The sequence below is a fragment of the Pagrus pagrus genome (genome assembly GCF_965226575.1).
Source record: "Pagrus pagrus genome assembly, chromosome: 14".
NCBI classification, from domain to species: domain Eukaryota; kingdom Metazoa; phylum Chordata; class Actinopteri; order Spariformes; family Sparidae; genus Pagrus; species Pagrus pagrus.
In genome coordinates this window covers 7376273-7400354 of record NC_140198.1, presented here as the reverse complement: position 1 = coordinate 7400354, position 24082 = coordinate 7376273, and the positions used below count along the sequence as shown (strand labels likewise).

Sequence of the window (24082 nt, the reverse complement as noted above, 5' to 3'; positions counted from 1 at the left end):
ACCTCATTTTATAGTATGCATTCATGTTTCCAAAGCCACACCTTAGTTTGAGGAGAAAAAAAACCTGACAGTTGTGGTGAATCTCCCATGAAACAAGCGTCCCAGGGTGCTCCACGATGACTGCTTTCTGGATGATGTTTGAGCAGCTACAGTCAAAAGTTTACATACACTTATAAAGAACATGTATATCGTGGCAGTCTTCATGATATACATGTTTCTTTAAAAGTGCATGTAAACTTTTGACCAAAGCTGGACCTGTCGGGTTCTTTCTCAGTCCATGTTTCATGACAGTTGGGCGATTTGTTTTTCTGTAATCCTGATGACAAATAGACAAACCTAACCAAAAAAACATGAAGGATAAACTGGTAGACAGAATCTTGTTACTTGTCTTGGCTGAAATCAGGGGGATGGCCTTCTCGCACTTCATGGACCCAAATGGACGAGACCGCAGGCAGACCTTTATTCCAGAGTAAATCACATGAACAGGTTGACAGCAGGAAAACACTCAAGACAACTCGACAAAGACTGGACTTAAAAACAAACTGAACTAACGAGGGGATGAGGTGCAGGTGGAGAGAGGTGGAGAAACACAGGTGAGTGGAGGAAACAAGAGAGCAGGGGAGGAGCTGATAAGCTGGGAGAAACACAGGTAATGAGGCTGATGAGGCTGATGCCGGGCAGGTGTGGAGGGAAAGCAGTGCGGGACAAAGATGAAGACAGGAAGTGGAGAGAGTAATCTGACACGTGAGAACATTTCCCTGGTAAGTGTGCACGTCATAGAGGGTGATTTTACTGACCAAAGTTAGACCAAAATGTTTGAAATCTTTGTTTACCAAAACTAGACTAAACCGACTCTAACACAAATTATATAACTAAAAGTGATAAAAAATATAAATATAAATTTTGCGAAAAAAACAACAAAATACGACCAATAAGAAAAGTGACTGATACCCTGACCCAAATTGTTTGCTCGATGATTAAACTAGAGGAAAAACGAGGGGAAAAGGAGAACCATCTCACTCGTAGTAATCAATGTGTTTTGTTATTCCTGAGAAATGTTTATCTGGTTAATCAAGACACGTTTTCAGTTGATAAAGCTTGTTTGATCACTCCAGTAAATAATATATATACAAGTTAACTTTAACGTGTTAAAACTTGTCATGATCTCTCTTTTTGCTGTAAGTTTCAGCATGTAGAAATACAATTCTGCTACTAACGCTGTTCAGCTGCTCGCTTGTTAACACAAAGATAATGAGAAAGTCTCTGTATCGCAATAAATAAGCACCACTTCATTAACAGTGTGAAGTGATCTGGAACAAAAGGTGTCCAGATAAAAAAAAAAAAAAAAAGTTGAATTCTGGTTTTGTTGTTGCAGCAATTGCTGTTAGTCAGAGGATGGAAAAAGCAAGGGGAATGCTGTAGAGTGTGTCCACATCTGTAGTCTGTTATTATAAAATACAGAACTAATTTCTAAGTGTCGAGGCCAGAGAAGAAATATGGCTACTTTGTTCATCTTTGTCTCAAGCGCGGGTTTAATAAAGAACTAAACAGCCATGAAGGAAATAAAGACCTGTTTTTTCTTTCTCGAGAAAAGCCCATAGTTAAAGAATCACAGTTAAAATGTATAAATATGATGAGATATGGCTTTGAGAATATCAGAACACACACAGTATAAAAGCTTGTTAAATATTAAGTGTGGAAAAAATTTATGAATTCATTATTGATTATCCTAATTACAACTACAGATCCAAGCAAATGAATGGATGGATGTATTCAGAGGGGACAGGGGGCCGAGAGGGAGCAGTAAGACCAGAACAGTATTCTGTTTGTGTACTGCAGTATCTGTACACCAAGCATATTTTACACAACTGAAAGAGGCCACATAGAGTAGAGTTAACAGAATGGCTCAAACCAATGATGGCAACTGCTGCCTTTGAAAATAAATATTTTTTTAATTATTATTTTTTGGGCTTTATAGAGAGCGACAGGAAACAAGGGAGAGAGTGGGGGACAAGCAGAAAGGAGCTAGAATTGATTTCATACTGTAGGTCACCCACTGTACAAGGTGAGCTATCAGGGCACCCTGCCTTTGAACATATGATCACTGGGGTAAATAATATCCCGAGTATAACTAGCCAAATTTTTCTGGCTTATATTAAAGGCGCCTTAGGCCCTGTAAACACGTACAGAGGTATTTCTTAAAACAAAGCTTTTTATTTGCGTTTTGGCCTTCTGTACCCACGTAAACGAAATTTCAGGTCACTGAAAACAGAGCTTTTGAAAATCTCCTGCCTGTTTATGTGTAGACAGGAAAACCAGTTATTTTTTTGGCTCGTCCCTGTTGTTTGGCAGGCTTCTGATTGGCCAACGTGGTCTTACAGTAGAGGTTATATCGCCACCTGTTGCTTTTGCATACCCTTGACAGCCTGTGTTTGCATTTCATACTGTTGCTGTGGACGGGAATGTCTTTTGAAACCAGAGGAGGTGAAGAATGCATTTTTAAAAATACCAGAGTAGGTGTGGACAAAGGTCTTAGAGAAGGTACAGGATGTGTATGTGTATGTACTGCATATGCCTACAAGAATACCTAATAATTATTGGGATGGTCTGGTGGCTCCTTGTGGCTGCCTTTCAAACTGGGTGTTTTTTTTCCTTTTGTCACCACAGTTATGACAGTGATGTTTTCACCTGTGTGCATCATCATGGCAAAATGTGGTCCTGGAGACTCGTTATAGTGGGAACTAACAGTAGCAGTTTTTTGGCAGGTGTTTATATGTATGTTTGTGTGTGGACAGATTTTGTGGACGGCACAATAGAGTCACAATTGTGCAAGATACATTCACACAGGTGTGCTGTTGAGATCAAAATGAAGCTGAGTTCAAAGATGGCCGTGGTCCAAGCAAGGAGGTTAAATGCAGGGGGATGGCCTTCTCGCACTTCATGGACCCAAATGGACGAGACCGCAGGCAGACCTTTATTCCAGAGTAAATAACATGAACAGGTTGACGGCAGGAAAACACTCCAGACAACTCGACAAAGACTGGACTTAAATACAAACTGAACTAACGAGGGGGTGAGGTGCAGGTGGAGAGAGATGGAGAAACACAGGTGAGTGGAGAAGACAAGAGAGCAGGGGAGGAGCTGATAAGCTGGGAGAAACACAGGTAATGAGGCTGATGAGGCTGATGCCGGGCAGGTGTGGAGGGAAAGCAGTGCGGGAAAAAGACGAAGACAGGAAGTGGAGAGAGTAATCTGCCACGCGAGGCAGTGTTATCTTCTGTATTTTTGTATGACGCTAATATGATATAATAAATAAAAGTAAAAAGGGTTAGGAAAATATCATGTTTCTGGTTAAATTTTAACAAATTCAAAATAGATTCAGAACACATCTCTGGTCTCTGACATCAAAGTCCTGCCAAACCGAGCGATTCCTCACTGACCATAATTGCCAAAACAAATTAGTAGTGTTTGAATCTCATTTCCAGGAGACTTGAAAGTGTTGGTTTGTGGATAATGGGGACCTGGTCTGATTGGACAAGGACAAGAGGCTTAATTGTTGCTTGCTGCTACAGGTGGCCTAATTTCCTGAGTGCCATTACCACAAGGGTTTATGGGTCGCCTCTTTTCTGCCCCTTACGGTCTCGCAATCAGTAAATCATTCATAATCACTCCTGGCACACCTGTTGATGTCAGGCTGTAAAGGTTTGCTCTGCGGTGCCTCTTCGTGGGCCTCCTAATCTTGAAAGCCTCCGAACAGACGCTGATGCCCTGAATGGTATGTGAGTGGTAACAAGAACACTTTTTTTAAACAGAGTTCATTAGATCCGGATCAAAAGAGTGGCTGGCTCGCACTTAGTCATAATAGTAATGTGGTTGCCGCAGTGCACTCGTAATGGATAAATAATATATTATCCTTTTCATGATATCGCAGCTTTCACCTTTTGAGCATGCAAGGTTAACACATAAAGACAAGACTGCAGCGCCGACCTTTTCATTACCGGAGACAAAACACCATCACCAAGGACACATACCGTAAAAATGATTATACTCTGGCTTTATTAAGTGCAGCCATTTGCTGTTATGGAGTCAGTTAAAGTGTAATGAATAGGATTTCTTTCTGTTTTAGTTATTCAAGGATATTGAGAAATGAGTCTCTAAGAGGCCAACTGGCGCACACATAAAACATGAAGCCAGAAGTGCATTTTCTATGACTGATAGCTTGCCTCTGGTCTTCACGTTCTAATCAATAGCGGTATCACCTTTACTTATTTAAGATGTTGGCTCATTATGTACAGCACTTGAGGTATAATGAGAGCCTGAGGTGAAAATGTAATTAAAAAGATAATATCTTCCTCTGCTCGCGTCATCTACTGAATACCTAATATTACAGGTGCGTTAATGTCCAAAGTAAAGGCTTACTCATGAACATTAAATATGAATGGAGGAATACATTTCGTCTATGACGGATGGCTCGCCTCACGTCAATTCCATCCACTGTGTCGGAATCAATAACGCTATCTCCATTTATTTAAGATGCTGGTTAAAAAGGTTCACCGCGCTCATCGAGCGGGGAGGCAGAGATTGATTTTCAGAGAATAATTCTTGTCGAATTTATTAAAGCTTTCACGGTGCTCCTCAAGATATTACCCTATATTTGTGCTAATTAGAAGCGCTTGTTTTATACTGCATGTTCACACCGGGTTATGCATGTGATAAAGAATTCATGACATCTGCGCCTGCCAAGGTTCTCTTCACACTCAAGAAAGAGAATAAGTGGAAGTGGATTAATATCCCAGTTCAGTTTCTCTGCTTACATTTCTTTGTCTCATGATCAACAATGAGGTGAAGCGATGCTGAGCCTGTGTAGACAATAGGGGTAGGAAGCTCTAGGCACTAGGACAAAGTGAAATGAGTATCTGGTACAGATAATGTAGCCTACATTTTATGTGTTAATTTGTGTACTCATTGGGTAACATACTTTTGTTTATTTATTTAAGTTTATAAAAAAACTGATCTGAACCTACATTCTGAGGCTGTTCTGTCAATAGTTTTCTATTAAATAATGAATATAGCAAATTCTGATCAACCCACATAAATTTCAGGCTAAAATAACAACTGCGGATTGGCCGTGCCCACTTCCTGTTCAAGCCACGCCCATTCAGACTATAGATCAACACCTCAAACTTCTATTCAGATTCAAAACAGCCACAATACCGTTAACACGATTATGAATGCACTTTGATGCATCACCATTTTTTATTTCTATACACTGTAATTTACATTTAGATCAATGTTTTTGAATAAAAGAGTAAGGGAATTATTTTCAGTCTTCAGTGAGGATTTTCCTTCATTGAAAGTACAGATATTGACACATTTTGTTCAGATGAGACACAGTCTCGCTCAACCCAAGTAATGAGTTGAGTTAACTTTAAAGAGGAGATCTACGCAAACTCAAAAACTTGATTACAATGATCACAAATATTATTTTAAAAATGTTACTGGGTGAAACTTTAAGACTCCCAAAGAATTTGTATGTCTTTCGTCGCACTACAATGCAGTGAAAAGGTTCATTGTACTGGGGGTTAGTCACCGGAGAATATCCTGTCCAAAAAAATGTGTTGGGACTACCTGAAAAACAACTTTTTAAAAATACAATTTTGTGTCAAAGCAGGAGGCAGTGTGATTGTTCTTATTTTGAAGCAGTGAAATGTTGTTGTGGATTGACTTCAGAAATTCTGATTTCTATCGTCAATGTCGGACATTTTGACCACATACTTAATTCTAAGAATATTTCAAAAACTTCTTAAACGTTTTAATCTACTGTTTAGGCAATCAGGCTTCATATCTGCAAAACGGGACTGAAGATGAAAATAAACATTTATTATGAGTTTCTGTGTGCTCATATTAGTCCACATTTGTCCCATTTACCTGCAGTGCATCGCCATAATATATTAACATTTAGAGTGAAAAATAATACCAACACTGATTATTTTGGACATTAATATCTTTTCTTTTTTATTAAGACAAGAACTCTTCATTGTTTTTGTAAAAATGTCTATTTATGAACCAATACAAAATGTGTATGGGAATGTGGAACTCCTTTTCTCCATTAATACACATTAACATTTCCCAAGAACAGCAGAGAGACAAAAAGAATCAATCTAAAAACAATGACTGGTGAAACAATCAAAACTTTTTCGGGAATCAATCAAACAAGCTTCCAAAGGCGGTGGTGCGTTGAAGGTGACAGTAGTACAGCCACAACAATTTTCTGATCCTGCGTCATTCCAATAAACAGTGTACTCTTTATGACCTATGTCAACACAAAGCAATACTCAACACATCGTTTACAGTGCACCAAATATTAAGGAAAATACATAAAACATGTACAACAGATATGCAAAATATCAACAATTTTGCCTCTTGGATTTAAAATAATGTGTTGCACTTGATTCGATGAGGATGCATTGTACTTGCATCTATGTCACTTATAGGTGGGGCCTAAACTTCGCATTCTACCTGAGATGCAGTCACATCGGTCAGCAACGCATGAACCAGAGACAGGACAATATCAAAAGAATTTAATGTGGAGAAAACTACATCATTTACACTGTAAATTCATATTTTACTTTACGGGGCATTTCATAGAAAATAAAACATACAATAACCTAAAATATCATTCAGCTATTTACTTCAAATTGAATCCTTACCATTTCAAATGTTGTTTTCATGTTGCTTTGCTCAGATATCGGAACTTTGGGAGAGTATAAACTCTTGTTGTAAATAAAACATTTGGAGAAACACTCCTGCCGTTCCACCCACAAAAGGTTCAATATTCACAAATAAAATATTAATGCATCAGCCTTAAGGGAGAAGACAATATTCAGTTCTATTCCTTTATTGGCAAGTACATAATTTGAAGTCTGATTTAAATGGAAGCTGCCACATGTCACTGAAGCGAAATAGTGCTCACTGTAAAATACAAATCACACAATCTCAGTCTTACAAATGAAGTGACATCTGCTCTGTGATTCATAAAGCAACGATAACAAGTCAGTTAATAGTTTTATCAGACACCAGACCGTAAAACATCTAACCTAATCGGAACCCTTCCCCACCCCCACCCGTCCACGTAACAAACACAAAACAGTGTCATCAGCATACAGTGTTAACTTAGTGGTAATTCCTTTTGCGAGTACAGAACTTTTTTAAATTAAGTTTTTCACAGAAGAATAAAACAGTTAGAGAGAGTTGGACACAGCATCTTTGATCTTTGTCTGCAACGTCACTCCTGCAGCTCACATCTACAACGGCCCCATCCAATGGAAAAGCTAAAAATATGTCCACAGCACCCACCCAGCCCACCTGCAGAAAATATATTTAACGACTTTAAAAATGCACAGATGCTCAGGAAAGTGAAATATGCGTAATGCACTTCACAAGAACCTTCTGACCTGCCTTTGAACAACCCCCAAAACCTCAATATGGAAAGACTGAATGCTGTCTTCATGCATGACTATGATATTAAAGCTATCACATTGTTAATGTGTTGCACTCTGAGCTGCACATTGACAAATTCCAATCAAATGCGTTAACATGTCAATAAAGTATTGAATCTTGGATATGAGTGTCCACACAGCAAGCAACCCTAGCCCTGAAGAGTCCATTGATCTCCCAAAGTGTTCTGTAAAGTGGCGTCTAGTGACATTTTCATAAAAAGTGAGTTTATTCATGGGACATGATTGATATTGATATGTACTGTCTGATAAAATTGAAGGTTACTGTTTGAACAAAAAGTACAGTGCCTGAGCTCAACGCAATGCAACTTTAGAAAAAACAGGCTAACGTAGAATAAAATCTTTGACACACCAATATCTCATTTGTTGCATTTACAGCAAAAGCGCTTTCAAGCGGTAGCAATTTTTAGCGTTTACTTTTTGCAGAATTTCATTATTATCTGCTTCTTTATGCCGTGTTCAGGCGAGACAAGCCAACAGATGTCTTCATTTTTTGTGTTTTTCTATGTTGCAGTTGTCTGTCGGCCACCATAACAAGCCCTATTTTTTAAGGCAGCTGTACACTAAGTTAAAATACAACTATAAAAAAAAACAATATTTGGACACTCATAATGGAACATACCTAAAAGCATTAATACGCGATGCAAACAGCTATAATTTAGTGTATTTTTAATATATATTTTGATATGGAATGTTTCATATTCATAAAACTCACTGTTATTGATGTAGACGAACATCATGATGCATTTTATTAAAGAATAAAACATTGAGTTTTGATTTTGTGCTGCAATAAAATGTGTTAAATGCGCTTCATCTGCTTTTAATGTGCACCCAAAAGTATTGTACACAAATGGCCAAGAAATGTTATGGGCCAGGATAAGTCACCATCATCAGGCAGTTAGTAAAGAAAGAAGCAACAGTTTTTCTTTACTAATTTGATATGATTCATGTTCGTCCAATTAATTTTGGGTTTTCAGAACTTGAAGATGTAGACTCAGCCCACCCACACCTGTCACATAGAGTACGGACTCATTAAGGAAGCTTCTTGCTGTGTGAACACATAATAATGACAAACAATGCCATGAATAGACCCTCATTGCCACGATAAGAAGCCAGGGCATTAATGCAGCCCGTGGGATTAACCGCCACGGAGCACAACACGTGTATTAAGTTCAGTTACAAACAATTAATTACTTTTGGCATTCCTCAGTGCTCCCCAGCTGGCACAGCAAAACAGATGCTCGTTCAGTTTTGGCAGGTGATACATAAAGCAAGGTAGAGAAGCAAAGAGAATGGGTTTCAGCAGGTACACACACATGCAGAAAACCGTCAAATGATCAAGCACTCAAGCTGCTGCGTCAAAGCAAAAAGATACATTGAAGAAGGTGTGATGGAAGTGGAAAGACTGGCCTGTCTCTCGTTTCAGTTTGAAGATTTTCCCAAACGTTTGCTTGTGTTACATCTCGACAAAAACTCACAATGAGCGTGATACGATAAAATCCACAAAGGTACTCCATTGTAATTCTAGTAAGTTGTAAAAAATATTTCTTAGTAAGGATTAGTGTACAATACAGCTGTGACTCTGTTGGCTTGATTTACATTGGATTGTGTGTCTATGAGATAACATGAACCCTCAGATGGGAGAACCTGGACTGCCATGGCCTTTTTTTTTTAATGTTTTGTGTATTCCTAAAATAAATTGGATGCTTTCTGTTTTGGAGTTTGGTTAAGGCTGTTTCTCTTTTAAAATTATGTACAGTACACCAGCATCTCCCGGCTGCTGGTTGGCCAACATTAACACCAAATGTTTTTTTTTTTCAACAGCCTTTTATTACCGAGGCATCTTGACTGAGCGTCTGCCAAAAAAACATTTTTAAAACAATTTACATGTTGTTACTTTCCCATTTGTAAGACAAAAATATTCTAGAGTGCGAGCAGATGGAATTCAATTGAATCTCATCATTACCACTCTACTAATAAAAGCCGGTGGGAAAAGAGGGCTTTCCATTCAGCCAAATAAAAGAAAAATAGTTCTGAACAGACGAAGAAAATCAAAATAATGTAATGGCAACGCAGCGAGGAAAAATAATGTACTACTTCTCTTTACCAAGGAAGATAATTGTCTAAGAGGCAGTAGTATATTTGCTCGGACAAACAAATTGAGGCAGCAAGACATCAATTAACTGAATCGGCCCAATAAAATCATTTGATGTCATCTTTTGCCGCATTTTTTTTGATTATGTTTTCAATGCGATTGTGACCGGGAGGGGGCAGGGAGGGCATATACAGTACATCAAACCTGTTTCTCATTTATGTCCTTTGTACAATGATATGTAAAGCATTCCATGCATTTTTGGAGCTGTCAAAACTTCAGGGAGAAAAAAAAAAAAGAAGAGAGGGGAGTAATGGCTTGAGACAAATCACAGTATACTGGAAAGAGTTGTTGTTATGCAGGGGAGGATGCGTGTGTGCAGACACATTTGGAGAAACGAATAAAGTGGCTGTGTAGTTTTACCCTCATACAAAAAGCCAACAGCACATTGATAATTACGAGTGGGGAGATGAGACTGAGGGGAAAAAAGGGGAGCAACAAGGTTATGCAAATGAGGATCAACACAAATCCAAAGTATGGATAGAACAAGGCACAGAATTTTCTGCAAATGGTTGAACTAAATAAAATTCGTACCAGCAGTTAGGGAGGTGTTGAATGGTGAAGCTCTCTACAGTGATTTCTGGCAACGTCTGGCGCACCGTCCCACCCCCAACCCCCGTCCTGGTGTACCGAAAACCCCCAAACCCTCCCATTTTTTGTCCTTTTTTGATTTTTAATTTTTTTTACACACAAAACATTCCATCTACATCTGCAGACTAGACTAAACAACGGCTTAAAACCATCTGTAAAACCCCATCTCTCTTCTACTCCTCGACCCCTCTACTCTCACTAAACGTGATCCTGAACCATCAAATCCTTCTATCATCGACCCCCCCCCATCTCTCTCTACCATGCCCCGGCTCCAAAAACAGCTCAGTGTCCCAAAGAGGACACTAGAGTGAGTGAGGGGTCCTGTTTTGATTAGATGTAGTACTCCTTCTTTTCGTCCGAGTTGGTGTGGCCACCCTCTGCGTTGATAATGGCTGTGTCTGCGTCTGCTGCGTCATCTGCTCCTTTGGCTTCGTGTGTGAAGTAGGTACCTGAGGAGGAGGAGAGGATGAAGGACAGTGTCACGGACTGGATAATAGCCTGCTGCTTAGATGATACAAAAGATTAAAGTGTGGCTCTACATCCCACACCACCTAATTATGCAAATCCTTCTCCATGTGGCCGTTTGCACAGACCTAACACCAGCAGGCTGTAATATTCAGATTATACATCATTTTCCCTCTTTTTCATTCCAGATTGGCACACGAGGATCAGGGTTTTGAAATGATCTCGAGTGCGAGGAAGAGCAAGGGCTCACACCTTCAAATTAACCTTGTCAAGTTCAGCGGGGGAAAAAAAAAACCAACCAGCAAGCCACTTCAAACTTAATTTACGAGATTTATTCACATCGCATCATGTTTCAGAGGTTGATAACGAAGGCAATATTCTAGATTCGGATAAGGAAGGGCGCTGTCAAATGTGGGGGAAAATAAAAGCACGAATGCTGCTTGAATAGATGGAAACGGTGTTCAGTGGTGCTCTATGACATGAAATGTGTCAAGATTACATGTAAGAAAAAGCCAATTCCTATTTTTTTCCCTTTTTCAATGTCTGGAATTTATGAATAGTAGAAAAAATCTGACATTTTTACATTCATTCGGGCAGCCATCATCCTATATCCGTTACTGACTTTTGGCAATGCAATCTCAGTTTGAACAGTCATATCAGAATAATGCTGTAATCCGCCCCCGTAGCCACCATACCACCCTTCTCCTTCAGGTGAGTGTTTTGTTGTGTAAAAAGTCGTCCTCAACAACCTGGAATTCAACTTGAATTGTTTTTCTTAGTGATTTACCCTGGCTCCGGTGTTACATCTCAACATTCCTCTGGATCAGTGTAGCAACCAGAGGACAAATGCATAATAAAAATCTCTCTTTATTTTCTTAGCTGTCATAATTGCTCTTTTATGAATATTCATCTGGCGTCTACTGTACTTTCAACAGCTTACCACTCACAGCATGCCATTAGTTAAAGTGCCCTCCATTTCATTTGTGCGTTTGCATCTTGTTGCTATTTTATATTGAATAAAATATAAAAGTGGCACGGTGACAACGAGTCAGAAGCTTTTGACCATCATTTTTAACAGTTATGATAACTTTATGCTTGTCAAGAAAATAGCTGAGATCTGGAAACACGGTAACATCGCTACAGAAACAGGAGCAGTCAGGTTGTGACAAGACAATAGCTTACCCAGATTATCTAAACCACTTAGTAGGTGGTGAGACTATATTTTAGTCTGGCTTTAGTTTGGCTAACCTGATGGTTTGACTGCTTATGTATATATAGGTATATATATCTTTTATACCTCTAAGTTGCTACATTCCCAGATCCAAGTATGAAGGTAATTAATAAAGTAAATAAGTAAATATTATCAGAGTTGTAATAAGATGGAATTATGTATTTGTATTAAACCCCCGACTGGTTCCTGTATGATAGAAAATAAGTTGACCTCTATATTGTAACATTTATCAACCAATATGTGACCCCAGACTCATTCAAAGATTTTCATGCTAAGTCCCAGATCTCCACTGACCCTAGAACTGCTCCCGAATGTGGGTTCATCAGATGACAGTGCCTTAGCCCCAGAGTGTTAATAAATCATGTCAGGGTCACTGGACGCATGATGAAAATATCATGAACCTTATCACACCTTAAACTGTTTGCGTTCTCCACTAAGATCAGTCAGCAGACAACAAATTATTTTTTACCTGAATATGAATCTTCTGGACAGAAGCCTGAGGCGAGTTCAGCATCACCATAAAATAAGAAATGCCTCTTCTACACCTTCAAATAGCCTCATTTAAACTATTTCCTTTCTAAACTGGTTAATGTATCCGCTTCCATTTCCTCCCGCATAGGAAATATCAAAGTGTGAAATTTGTTATAGATTATAATTATTTCTTGGTTATGAGGGCAGCAGAGGAGTTATAGTATTCAGCGGGACTGCATGAAAAATGCAATTTTACTCACCATCAGTAACCCGTAGCCTTAATAACTGTCTTTCCATTATTTAGCTTTCATCCATGCAAGGATTTAAAAAGAGGTTTTTACAGAAACAAGGTAAAGAAGATTAAAGCCTGATGGATCAGTTTGTGTTTTAGAGGCAAGCAGCATGCTGCTTAGAAATGTTAAGGTATTGCATTAAAAAATATAATAAGATTAAAACATGTTGAAAAATGAAGAGGACTATTTCTAATCTTCCGATAACATATTTGTCTCTCACACATTCTCATACCTAAATGACTGAATAGGTTGTTTGTCAGCATCTCCCAGAACAACGTACATCATGACACATAAGGCTGATTTATGGTTGCCGTAGTGATGCTGTTTGCGAAGGTGATCAGATTGCCAGCTGTACTTTCCCCGGTAAACACACCTACCCCTTCGACTCGCAGCTGTGTCTCCAGGCTCTGACTGCAACAGCCGAAGAGGGTCGGTGTTTATTGGGGAAATACAGGTCACAATCCCCTGTATTACAACCACGCTGAACAGCGGAAGGAAAACGCCATGCTACCAAGCAGACCAATTACAGTCATTGTGGTATGCTTTTTTTTCCTGACGAAGACAGGCTCCAACTCTCTGTTCTCTCTCTTTAAACCTATATTTATGTATAACCTTTCAAGTCATGCTTTTTGTTGATTTCCTTAATGTAAATGCTCCATTAACTTTCTTGTTTCATTGTTTGGTTTATGCTGTGTGCTGAAGCCAGAGACTACGATCCACAAAGTGAGGGATAAAGTCTACAGAGTTGCAACGTAGGAGGAACAGCTGGTGCCAGAGGTATTTTTATCCACTGTTATTTACTGAGGACCTTAATAGATCTCAACACAGAGAAGAAGTCTCCCACATGATTTAATGATGTTACAGGTTTATGATATGGTCATGAGTTTAAACTTTTTTAACTTCTTTCTTCTTTCTGAGAATTTTTAGTTTTTCAGTTTTGCATGGCATATGGCTCAACTGTGATGCCTGAGTTGAGTTTTGGATGCTGTTGCGCTGCGTGTAGCGATAATTCATCCAAAACTGACTCAGAATTAGAAAGTGAATTCATTCAAGCTGCAGATTCTGTCCAATTTTACTGTATTAGGTTTAATCTGTGTAAATAACAGATTGATTTGTGAAGTCGTACAGTATCCCCCCGGGCTTTTATATATTTACCGTCCCAACTTAGTTTGTGCATCCTGTCTAATGTTTGATTTGCCAGGTGGCTGTTAGTCAAACTTCAGCAGAGCCAATTGTATCCTCATAGCGCACCCACCTCAGGTTTTCCACAACTACAGTAACATGGTGGTAGAGCGTGGGGGTGGGATGGTGTGTTATTGGCAGATTGCACCAGTTTATATCCTTCAATCACTGCTGGTGAGTCCAACACTCTTTTTTCACTGCTGCTTTACTTTGTCACTTTGTGTGAATGGTGAATATTTTTCGGCTACTGTCCACAGTTTCATTAAGGCTGACGGGCGGAGTGACGCTTGGATGCACTTCTCTTTAGGCACACTCTACAATAATCTTGCCCAGTGCAGCTTAAAATCAACCTACCTTTGTGTCTTGCAAAGTAGCGCCCCAAGACGATGAGTAAACAGAGCATGGCGAAGACAACCACGGCCACCACTCCTCCGATCACCGCGTGGTCCACTGTTCTGGGTGCTCCTTCTCCAGCTCGTGAATCTGAAAGCAGAGCAAATGCAAACTCAATGTGGATGGATAACAGCACTCAGTGTGACATTGTGGGAAAAGCAGTCAGCCAGCACGTCCCTCCTGAGATGTCTGACAGTTAAATGTGATGGAGATGTAGATTAGACTTTATTTAAATGCAGGGACTTAGGAGCTGCAGGGCCTGAGAACTGCTGCTTTATCCACACTGAAACATGTCGCTGCCATTTACTTAAATGATTGAAAAGATGTGTCACCATGTGGTTGACTTGTTGCTGGGGTCATAACTGTGTTGTGTTTGTGCTTATTTCCCAAAATAAAAAGATAAAAATAGACAATGTACAATAAGAAAGAATGAGAATTGGCTAAAAACCCTCCAGGGGCTTGAAAAGTGGCATCTCCAGGCAGCGATTACAAGAAATAGGAGCCTAAGGGTAATATCTTTAAATTAAATTTAGAGCATAGTAAAAGACAGAATGATTTATCCCATAAACACCGTCTGTTACACAAGTATAATGAATCACACAAGGTCACAGTCAAATTAATTAATTCATGGAGTATTCACCAACACTATCGTTAACGGAATATATTCCATGAGATATGATTTAAAGATTTACGTAAACAAGAAAGATAAAAGAGCAAAGAAACACATTAAAAATAATCATAAATAATTACACAAAAGGAAAACAAGTAATACTCAAGAAAGGCCTTCAGAACTGAGGTTGAGAGAAGACATATTGTAGACTTATGTGGGCAAACCATATGGACTGTTTTGATTAAAAGGTTGACTTCTTGCTCTGTTCCATTACTTTTTGTTGCATTCATCGCTTCACAAATAAAGTGATACACGCTCTGCTGGATGTGTTCTTTTTGGTATTGTTTGTTTTATTTCCAACTAACAAAAGGTAACAAGAAGTTATTCTCAGAAGACCAGTTTGCCTTCTTTTTATCTGGTTGACATTTTAATAACCACTCTGCAAAATTGCCACAACAATAACGGGTTAGATTGCAATCAGGAACTGATTAAACTGAGCAGGAACGGAATTACCGTATTCCTCCTGGACTGGGAGAAATCACTCAGGGTCAGATTTACTAAGAAAATGGTGCAGCGCGATTGTGGGCTGCGGTTTTTATTACGTTTGCGGCTGCAATCTGTGTGTATCCAGCACCTGATTTACTCAAGCAGGAGCTCATTATGCAGTCTGCCAGTGCAGGTGAGCTTTCTATGATCACTAAGCTCTGAAAAGATATGATAACGTGGTGATCTTGATGACTAAATAATTACTTTGGCCAACTCACCTGAGAAAAAATATGAAACTAATACTAATTACTAATATGAAAACTATTAAATGATATTATAATCTTTAGCATATATCTAACTCTTAATACATGAGGAGGCAACACATATGAGGTACACTTTTACTTACAACAAAGCCTGCAGAGATTTTAAAGTTCATTGTTGATCAAGATCAGATTCTAGTCAGAAGAACACAAACAACAACATCTGTCTGATATCCCTTTGCATCTACAGTAGATATTGTGTTAGTTAATAATAGCCAAATTGCTTCATTTCAGTTTCCAAAAATCAGTTTTTAAGTTATATACAAGCCCTTTTTTTTCCTTTCCCAGTACAATCTTCCTTGTAGCTCATCAGCACTATGTCTATGCCTCCCTTAAGACATCTAGTATTTTCTCTGTGAAACTGATGGTGGCAAATAGCTTGACCTCAGTCTGTCCAGTGGAATACATAATCAACCTCTGTTAGCATGTCTCACATTATTTGCACTATCCTCCCTTAAATGCATATGCAATGAGGAGAGACGTGCACCACTGCAGCAGACACACACACAAATCACACAGAAACTGTGTTTTGGAAAGAAGGCGTCACATCTGTTTCTGAAAAACAGGCGCACAAGTCTGTGATCTATTTAACATGTTTCCTGCATCAACTTTAAGTTTAATGTTTAGAAATGAAAAGCTAGAAGAAACTTCAATGGCACTCAGAAGAGTGAATACCTCTGCCGAGGCCCAACAGTCCTGTTAAATTCAATCAAGCCTAATCCAATATCAAATAGACCATGTTTAATTCCACTAGTATCCAGATACCAGTCACCTAAATAAGTCTGATTTTTCTCATCAAGATGCATTATTCTTTGAGAAATTAACTATAAATGTTGAAAAACATAGGGAAAGTTGATAATGATTTTTAACTTTCCCAGAAAAAATTACCCAATCACCATAATAAATGATAGCGATGTATGTTTCTGCAAACCACAGATATGTTACAACTCTAAATTTCTTTAGTAACTTTGTAATTTTTATCATGTCACAACGCTGTGCATATGTTCAGGTTAGGTTTAGGGACAAAAATCACTTAGTCGGGGTTCGTAAAATATCACATTTTGGCTTAAAATACCTGTTTTGGTCACCACAAACACAGCTGGAAATGTTCTACGGTCTCGTTAAAACATTTGTATTTGCTGCACACAAACATGGCTGGAAACTGTCCTAACTTCCTGTCAAATATCCAGTTTACAAATGTTGAAACTTAGTCCTGAACTGTGGTCACCAGCTTGGCAGCCTCCTCGCCTGTAACTCCACCACTGTCCCCTCCAACTCCCCATATGAAAGTCAGGTCATAAACATGTAATAACATAATTTCATGACATATTTTTGTAGAAATGTTAATGTGGTACGCAGCCTATGACATGTGCAAATGTGAATGCATCAGTGGTGTGCCAACATTTTATCCTGGCGATTAAGCTGGAAAACCTTAATTTAAAAAAATGCCTGGGACTGAACAACAAGCCCCTGATGCTCATAGCTGTAATGCTATTTGAAAGCTATTGATCGGGTTTAGAAATCCATGACAACACAAAGCTACTCTGCGTTTGTGGATGTCATTGGTCCATCACGGCACACTGAAGGAGCACTTGATTATATCAATACCACCACATTTACTATAGGAAAGTGAGTGGGATGAGTGGAGAGGCGATAATTCATGTGGCTGAAGAGTAATTCAGCAGTGTAATGTATATACACACATTACTAATGCATTTTTTGTGCTTTGAGCTTATTAAGATACCATTACGCCATACACTTGACCTTCACTTCCGAGCTAATGTCTTTTTTAAATACTTGTTGTATAGAAACTAGGAAATGGAAGAAAAAGTGAAGTCAGTGGACTGAACAAACATCCAGTTTTTAGCATTCAGGTCACGTGGAGCGGCCCCCACCATCCATTAGCTGTAGTAACTCACTAAAACCCCTCCACACGCTCCTCCAGCCTAGTTCTACACCTGAGGGATTTGCTGAGTGAGCTCCAGGAAACAGAAAGAGCAGGCCACAATTTATTAACGAATAACAGAAACAGAGAGAAACATCATGGATAACATCAGCTACCGCCCACCTCTACACTCCTGCATTACCAAACCTGCAGGAACAAAAGAGGTGGGGGGGAGGCAGAGCAGAGCTATCTGTCAAACTCAACAAAACATTACCTGATAGATCTAATAGGTTATTTTGACTTCAGATTTTCTTTTTTAGTCCTGGGCAGATTCAATTAAACTGAGTAGGAATCCTTCTGACATCCAATTCGCTCTTGTCAGGCTGCTGAAGCTGTGCTTTAACACACTTTCCTATTACGATGTTAATGTGGACTTTGGCTTTGGGGGACGTGATTGAACGTGTGTTTGGTGTGTGTGGTGTGGTCAGGGCGGTGGGGGTGGCTTGGAGGGACTGCAGAGAATCATTCTGGGGTTGTCTATTTCAAACTTTCCCTGGTTCAAATTAATTTAAGAGAGAGGAGAGAACATCGAGGTCTCCGAAGCACACACGTCTAAACATCATATCATAGGTTGCTTTGTTCTATAATGAATCTGCCTTGTGCACCTGAGTAACCTGTGTAAACAAGACTGGCCCTTGAGAGCCCCACCAGTACTGGCTAATTAATATAGAGTCTGGCCTGTTGGTGGTGCTAGAGGGAAAGTTCAAATCCAAGAGTTCTTGTTTTTGACCATTTCATCAAAAAAACTAAACAGCCAACATATTTGGTATCTTTGGGAACTTTCTGATCACTGCTAGAAGTTCTTAAGGAAACTTGAGATGGGAAATCTCTTTTAAACTTTAACAGTTGAGTAATAGAAAGCATTAAAACTGCCCAGAACATCATCTGTACCAATCTATAGAGCTTTAGTGGTATCGGTAAAGTGAGATTTCTGCACAGACACCAAAGGATGCTAAAAGACAACAGCCACAGTCTCCTCACCTTGCTGCCATCTGGCAAAAGATACAGAAGTATCTGCTGCCATACCACCAGACTACAGAGCAGCTTCTTTCCTTAGGCTGAGAGACTCCTAAAAATCCTCTGCACTCCACTGACTACATCAATCTATTTCATTTTTGTTTTGTGAGGAGAATAAAATAACTACTGCTAAAAAATCTTTATGCAATCCTGTCTTGTAGGATGTTAACTAAATGAACCTTGAATTTAAAATGAAGAGGTTCATTTTCAAACATTCAGGCGACAAATGTTTTCAAGAGGAGATTTGATGAGAGGGTGGAGACAGACACAAAGATCGAGAAAAAAGGTCAACAAGATCTGCAAGAATCATCTTCTGGGAACTGTGAATATCAATCATATCAGTGACTGTGACTGCAGTGGAAAGTTCTCACTTGTTTAAGCTGAGTTAAATGCTGAGATCTGGGAATTACTTGAAATCCTTGAAAATGATTCCCAAAACTAAGAAAATAAGACCAAGCCACAACATATTAATATAATGAACCAACTACAATCATCACATCACGGTTGTACGCCTCCATGCAGCAGTCAAGTAGCTGTTCCTGAGCTGTGGCTTTGAATAATGACCATTTTTTTACTGAGTATTATAATGTCACGTAGTATTAGTCATAGTCATCATATGAATTATTGAATAAAGGCTAAACATGTGTTTTGTGAGGTCACAGTGACCTTTGACCTTTCCAATCTGATCAGTTCATTCTTGAGCCCAAGCGGACATTTGTTCCAAATTTGAAGAAATTCCCTCAAAGCCTTTTTGAGGGCGGCATGAAAAAATATCCTTCAGCTTGACTTTCAGGTTTAATACTAATTGGGCTAAAGGATATTTACTGTATATTTATCTAAATACTTTTTTCCTCCTGTATTAACTGTAATACACTGTTAATTTGATGGATGGGGATTAAAAATGGTTTAAATCCCTGTCTTCTCTTTGTTAGAGCTGACAGTTCATTAACATGTATGTTTTTGTCATTTAGTTTGTACCCAACTAACAAAGAAATAATGTATTAAGATGTCAGGAACCTGTGGTATGTCATGTATTGAAAAACAAACCCCTCGTTCTCCAGACATGACAGGCAGGGAGCAGCAGAAATAACTAAAGGAGAAATTATTTTCTCACGCAAACACCTCCTGAAATCCTAACAGCTCTGAATGTGAAAAAAAATCCATATTCATTGTTTTCACAGGATGATTTTGTAGAATTAGCTGTGGTGGTGTGTGTTTTCCTGACTGACATCCTCTTTTTCTTTTCCTAGTTGGATAGCAGCAAAGTCTTCTTAAAGGTGGATTTGATTAAAAAATGAATAAGAATAAAAGTTTGATTCAACCATTACACCCACGTGCTGTCTTACCCAAAATCAAAGTGATCACAGAGCTCAACTTGTTTGTTGGGTCGTGAACTTTGCCAGACAGTTACAATAAAAGTTATTGCTGAGGTGATGAAGTGAACCATCAAATAAAAAAGGGTTTAAAGAGGCTTGTCAGGTCAAAGGAGTGTCTGGATGACAGGATGCTGTCAGTTTCTCCATTCACTCAGTCCCAATGACTTCATATAAAGCAATTTGCATGTCATACCGGTAAGTATCACTTATGAGCAATTACTTTTGTAGCGTGAAATACATTAGGCCTATATTTTTCTTTATTATCTTACATAGCAAATCAAACTTCAAATCGCACAGGTCATTGTTTAAGCAATCAAAAAAGTGCACATTTGTGTCAATTCTAATTATCGCTTTTCCATAAAAGTCACTCTTTTTACAAATGTAAAGCGCCAAACATCCACATCAAACTGAAAACTGTAACAATCTTTTGGTATTAATTACAAAATAAGGGGGAAAAAAAGCTAAAAAACATTTCTGGAAACAACAGTTTCCAGTGAAGTTTGACAGCCTTTCCAAATGTTTTGTTCAACCATCTCAGCAGCTCTGTTTCCAGTCTACATAGCTGTCTTTAAGATTATAATTTATACGAGAAAGGTCAGTGACTCAAAACTTTGAGATTGGTCTTTTAGCAACTTTTAATATTTGCAAAAAAGATCAGTGTGTCTTGTTATCTGGTTCTTCAAATTATCAACAAGCATAAGTTCATGTCTAGTGAACACCAATTTGATTTGGCAAATATTTTGTTTTTCTTGTTGCTGCAGCCCAAAATATTCATCGCAGAATGGGACTGCTATCTACGGAGCCCCCTTAAGGTCATGGTGAGAATTTCTTTTGTGAAACCTTGAAATACTTAGTCAGAAGGAACAGAAGGAAGAAAAAAGCATTATGAAGCAAAATGTCCAAAAAATAGATGATGTGACTACGCTCTAAATAAAACTGGAAGGCAAGTTTAAATGAAAGGTATAATCATGATGAAGGGTCATTCCCATACATGTTTTCTCGAGGCTTCATATACTTAAATTAAATGTATATGTTTTTTAAAACCCTAAGCACAACCAAACACTTGCAGACTCGAGCTTTATATTTTCGTTTTACGTCCGTGCTGTCTGGACTTATCTGAACACCGACACACAGCTCAGTCTCACTGAATTATAAATGATTAATCACAAATGGGCTTCAAACAAAGTGTCCACGGGGCTAAACAAAGCATGCAGGAGTCAATCAAGAGTGGTCATTTTGGCAGGGGGAGAAACGCCCACCTTAAGTGGGAACGTAGAGTATCTCATTTTCATAGGACGTTGACAGAGCCTTGATTTGAGACAGAGGAGATCTGCTAATTGGATCTTCTAATCTGCTAATTAAGCATTAGTGATTTTACTGGTGTGCCCGTGCTGCCTGCAGATAGAGGGACAATCAGGAATACAGCAGCGCTATGTGGGTGGGGTGTCATAAGAGCACATTGGCTTGTCAAGATCCACTTCCATTGCCTACAACACTCTCGGTTAAAGAGTGAATGTAATTAAAGTCCCAATGAACCTATTCATTGAACCTATTTAAAAATGTCAGTTAAATCTTTTGCCTCTCGGGTAACGCACTACACCGCTTACATACAGAGCGACTTGGCCTCAGATTTATGGAGGCTTTTTTCAAAACATCAAAAAGTTCTTCATTTTAAGAAGACAGCGGCGGCAATAAAAAAAACACCGGGCCAAAAAAGAAAGAAGCTAAGGGGTCAAAAAAAGTTGGAAATGAAATGTTAAACACCAATGTCATAAAATTTTGACATAGCCAGTGATTTAAGAGATATTTCTAACTTTGCAGCCCGATCACTGATTCTGAAATGTGAAATGTGTCTGTGATTTAGAGGCCTCATTATTTTTGATATCTTGTACAGTAACAGTGTAAAACCAAAAGAACCTCTGCTTAAGGATTTCAACCACATAATGTGTGATGTTAAAAGAGTACTCCTGCGATTCAGAATTGCACTTGCAGAAAATTGAAGGGCTCTCAAGAGACAGGTATTTTATAAAATATGGATCAAATCAATGCAGCATTGGCCAAAATATCCTGTGGGACAAGCTCTGAAAAACTGAGGTATACCCATAATGCAACCAGCAGATTCTCCTCATAATAATCCACTCCAAGTTTAAAAGCCTGATGATCATCAGGGTGGTTTTATGCAACTCTAAGGGTAAAATTCACCCATTGGTTTGTGGAGTACTGCTATGAAGCCTCAATTATGGCATTAGCTTCATCGCTGTTGTTTTTTTGGAGAAAGAAGTGACCATATTTGGACGAGAGGATGGAGCTGGGGAGGATATCCTCCGATTCGATAGGCAGCGTCAATCACAAGGTAGCCACACCTGAAATCATACTCTTTAAAAGTGACCATAATTGACAAAATGAACATCATGTTGTCATTGTTTGAGACATCATAAACTCATTAGGAAACTGTTTACTGAGGTAATAAATCAAGTGAGAAGTAGGCTCATTTTCCCATAAGCTTAAACACAATCTGAAATTTTTTTTAAACCAGTGGCGTCGTCCCCAGCTGGCTGTTAGAAAGACTGCAGGTTTAAGTCACTTTCATAGTGGATTCACTTTCCAGACCTGGAAGCTCTGCCCACTGTTTATGGAGTCGATGGGTAGGCCCAATAAAAATGAAATTACAATCAGCTGCCTCTGCCATACAGATTTTGATGATACCCTCAATTACTGAGACAAAGACTGAGATTTTTTTTCCTGAAATGTAAAAAACAACGAGGCGCTCATTTCTTTAAATCTGGAGCAGTTCGATGTGTAACAAAATCCTTTTGCTGTAATTTAACTAGACTGAAAAAAGAGTACAGTGAATACATGTTTAATTCACTTGTCCTTTTGATGCTTAAGTACATTTAACATCAATTAATTTAACTCAAGTACGATTCAAATGGGTGACTATGACTTTGACCAAAGTAATATTTTAACACAATATCTTTTGTGTATAAGTATAATCTTGACATGTAATATTAATCTTTGTCCACGTATTGATTCAATTTTTGATGCCAAACAATGAGGCCAAATGTTTCCGCTCCTTGCAAAAATAAGCCAATAGTCCATCATCTCCTCAGGAACCTTGTTTTTTTATTTCTGATGGAGCTATTCATCATTAATCTAATCACGGCTGGTCTTCATCCAAAATGTAATATAATTATGGGCTATAACTGTTCTCAGGATATTACGCCGTATCTAGGCCACGGCTAGCTCGATAAACACCTTCTAATAATGGCTTTTAGTGGTCTCAGGAGTGACTTATCCAACACATTGAGGACTCTCAATGGCTCCCAAGGCCAAATGAGTTTGCAGCTTGTTGCAGAGATGCACATCAGTCCTATTAATGGGGACAGTGTTTGGGAAAAAAAGAAGGAGCCCACTGGAGCTTCCCTCCATCCACCAGACTGCCCTTTCTTCTCTCATGCGTGATTATCAGCCCCCTCCTAACACCCCCTCCAACACTCTCCTCCCATCCCGCTGTCACTGAGCTGCCTCCAGCCTCGGTCATTTCAACAGCGGCTGAAAAACTCCCCAGGATTTATGCTTGTGGTTGTGAAAGGTGGCCAGAAGCCTGCTTTGTGTGTGTGTGTGTGTGTGCGTGTAATCACGTTGAATGATTTTTATTTTTTTTAGCCTGACACCAGAGATCTGAGCGTTCCCTTGTGTTAGATATCTTTTGACTTTAACAGAGATAAGGTCGAAACAACTGACTGACAATTGATGATGTGTTCATTATAAAGAAGCGAGCGACAGTACATGACATTACTTATCGTCAAAAAAGCAGAAAGTAAATATGTGAAACTGTGTTAAAGTGATCCAAAGAGAAAAACTGTCAAGGTCAAAGTCACAGAAATGTAAGGCGCTGATTAAATTGACTCCCTCAAGTCGAGTCCTGTGTCTCCGCCGCTCTTGCTATATTGATAATAACAACAGAGGAGACTGTGTGCATCCTGGTGTTGTGAGACAGAATAGTATCAGTGAAATGACATCGGGGGCTTTG

General features: G+C 38.9%; 1 protein-coding gene and 1 long non-coding RNA gene across 6 annotated transcripts in view; one reads left to right on the top strand and one right to left on the bottom strand.

The window, feature by feature from the left end:
* Window positions 1–705: 705 nt before the first annotated feature.
* LOC311269504 lies at window positions 706–14365 on the top strand. Its single transcript, XR_014624099.1, has 3 exons — window positions 706–761; window positions 13423–13497; window positions 14277–14365. It is a non-coding gene; the product is annotated as an uncharacterized lncRNA (long non-coding RNA).
* cadm1a (cell adhesion molecule 1a) overlaps window positions 6567–24082 on the bottom strand; it is a 393450-nt gene continuing 375934 nt past the window's right edge. For all 5 annotated transcript variants that reach the window (XM_084373683.1, XM_084373685.1, XM_084373686.1 and 2 more), the window contains 2 exons: window positions 14257–14385; window positions 6567–10709 (listed from right to left, as the gene is read on the bottom strand). In XM_084373683.1, coding sequence (XP_084229809.1) covers window positions 10591–10709; window positions 14257–14385 — 248 coding nt within the window. In that variant the 3' untranslated portion in view covers window positions 6567–10590. The remainder of the gene's footprint in view (window positions 10710–14256; window positions 14386–24082) is intronic.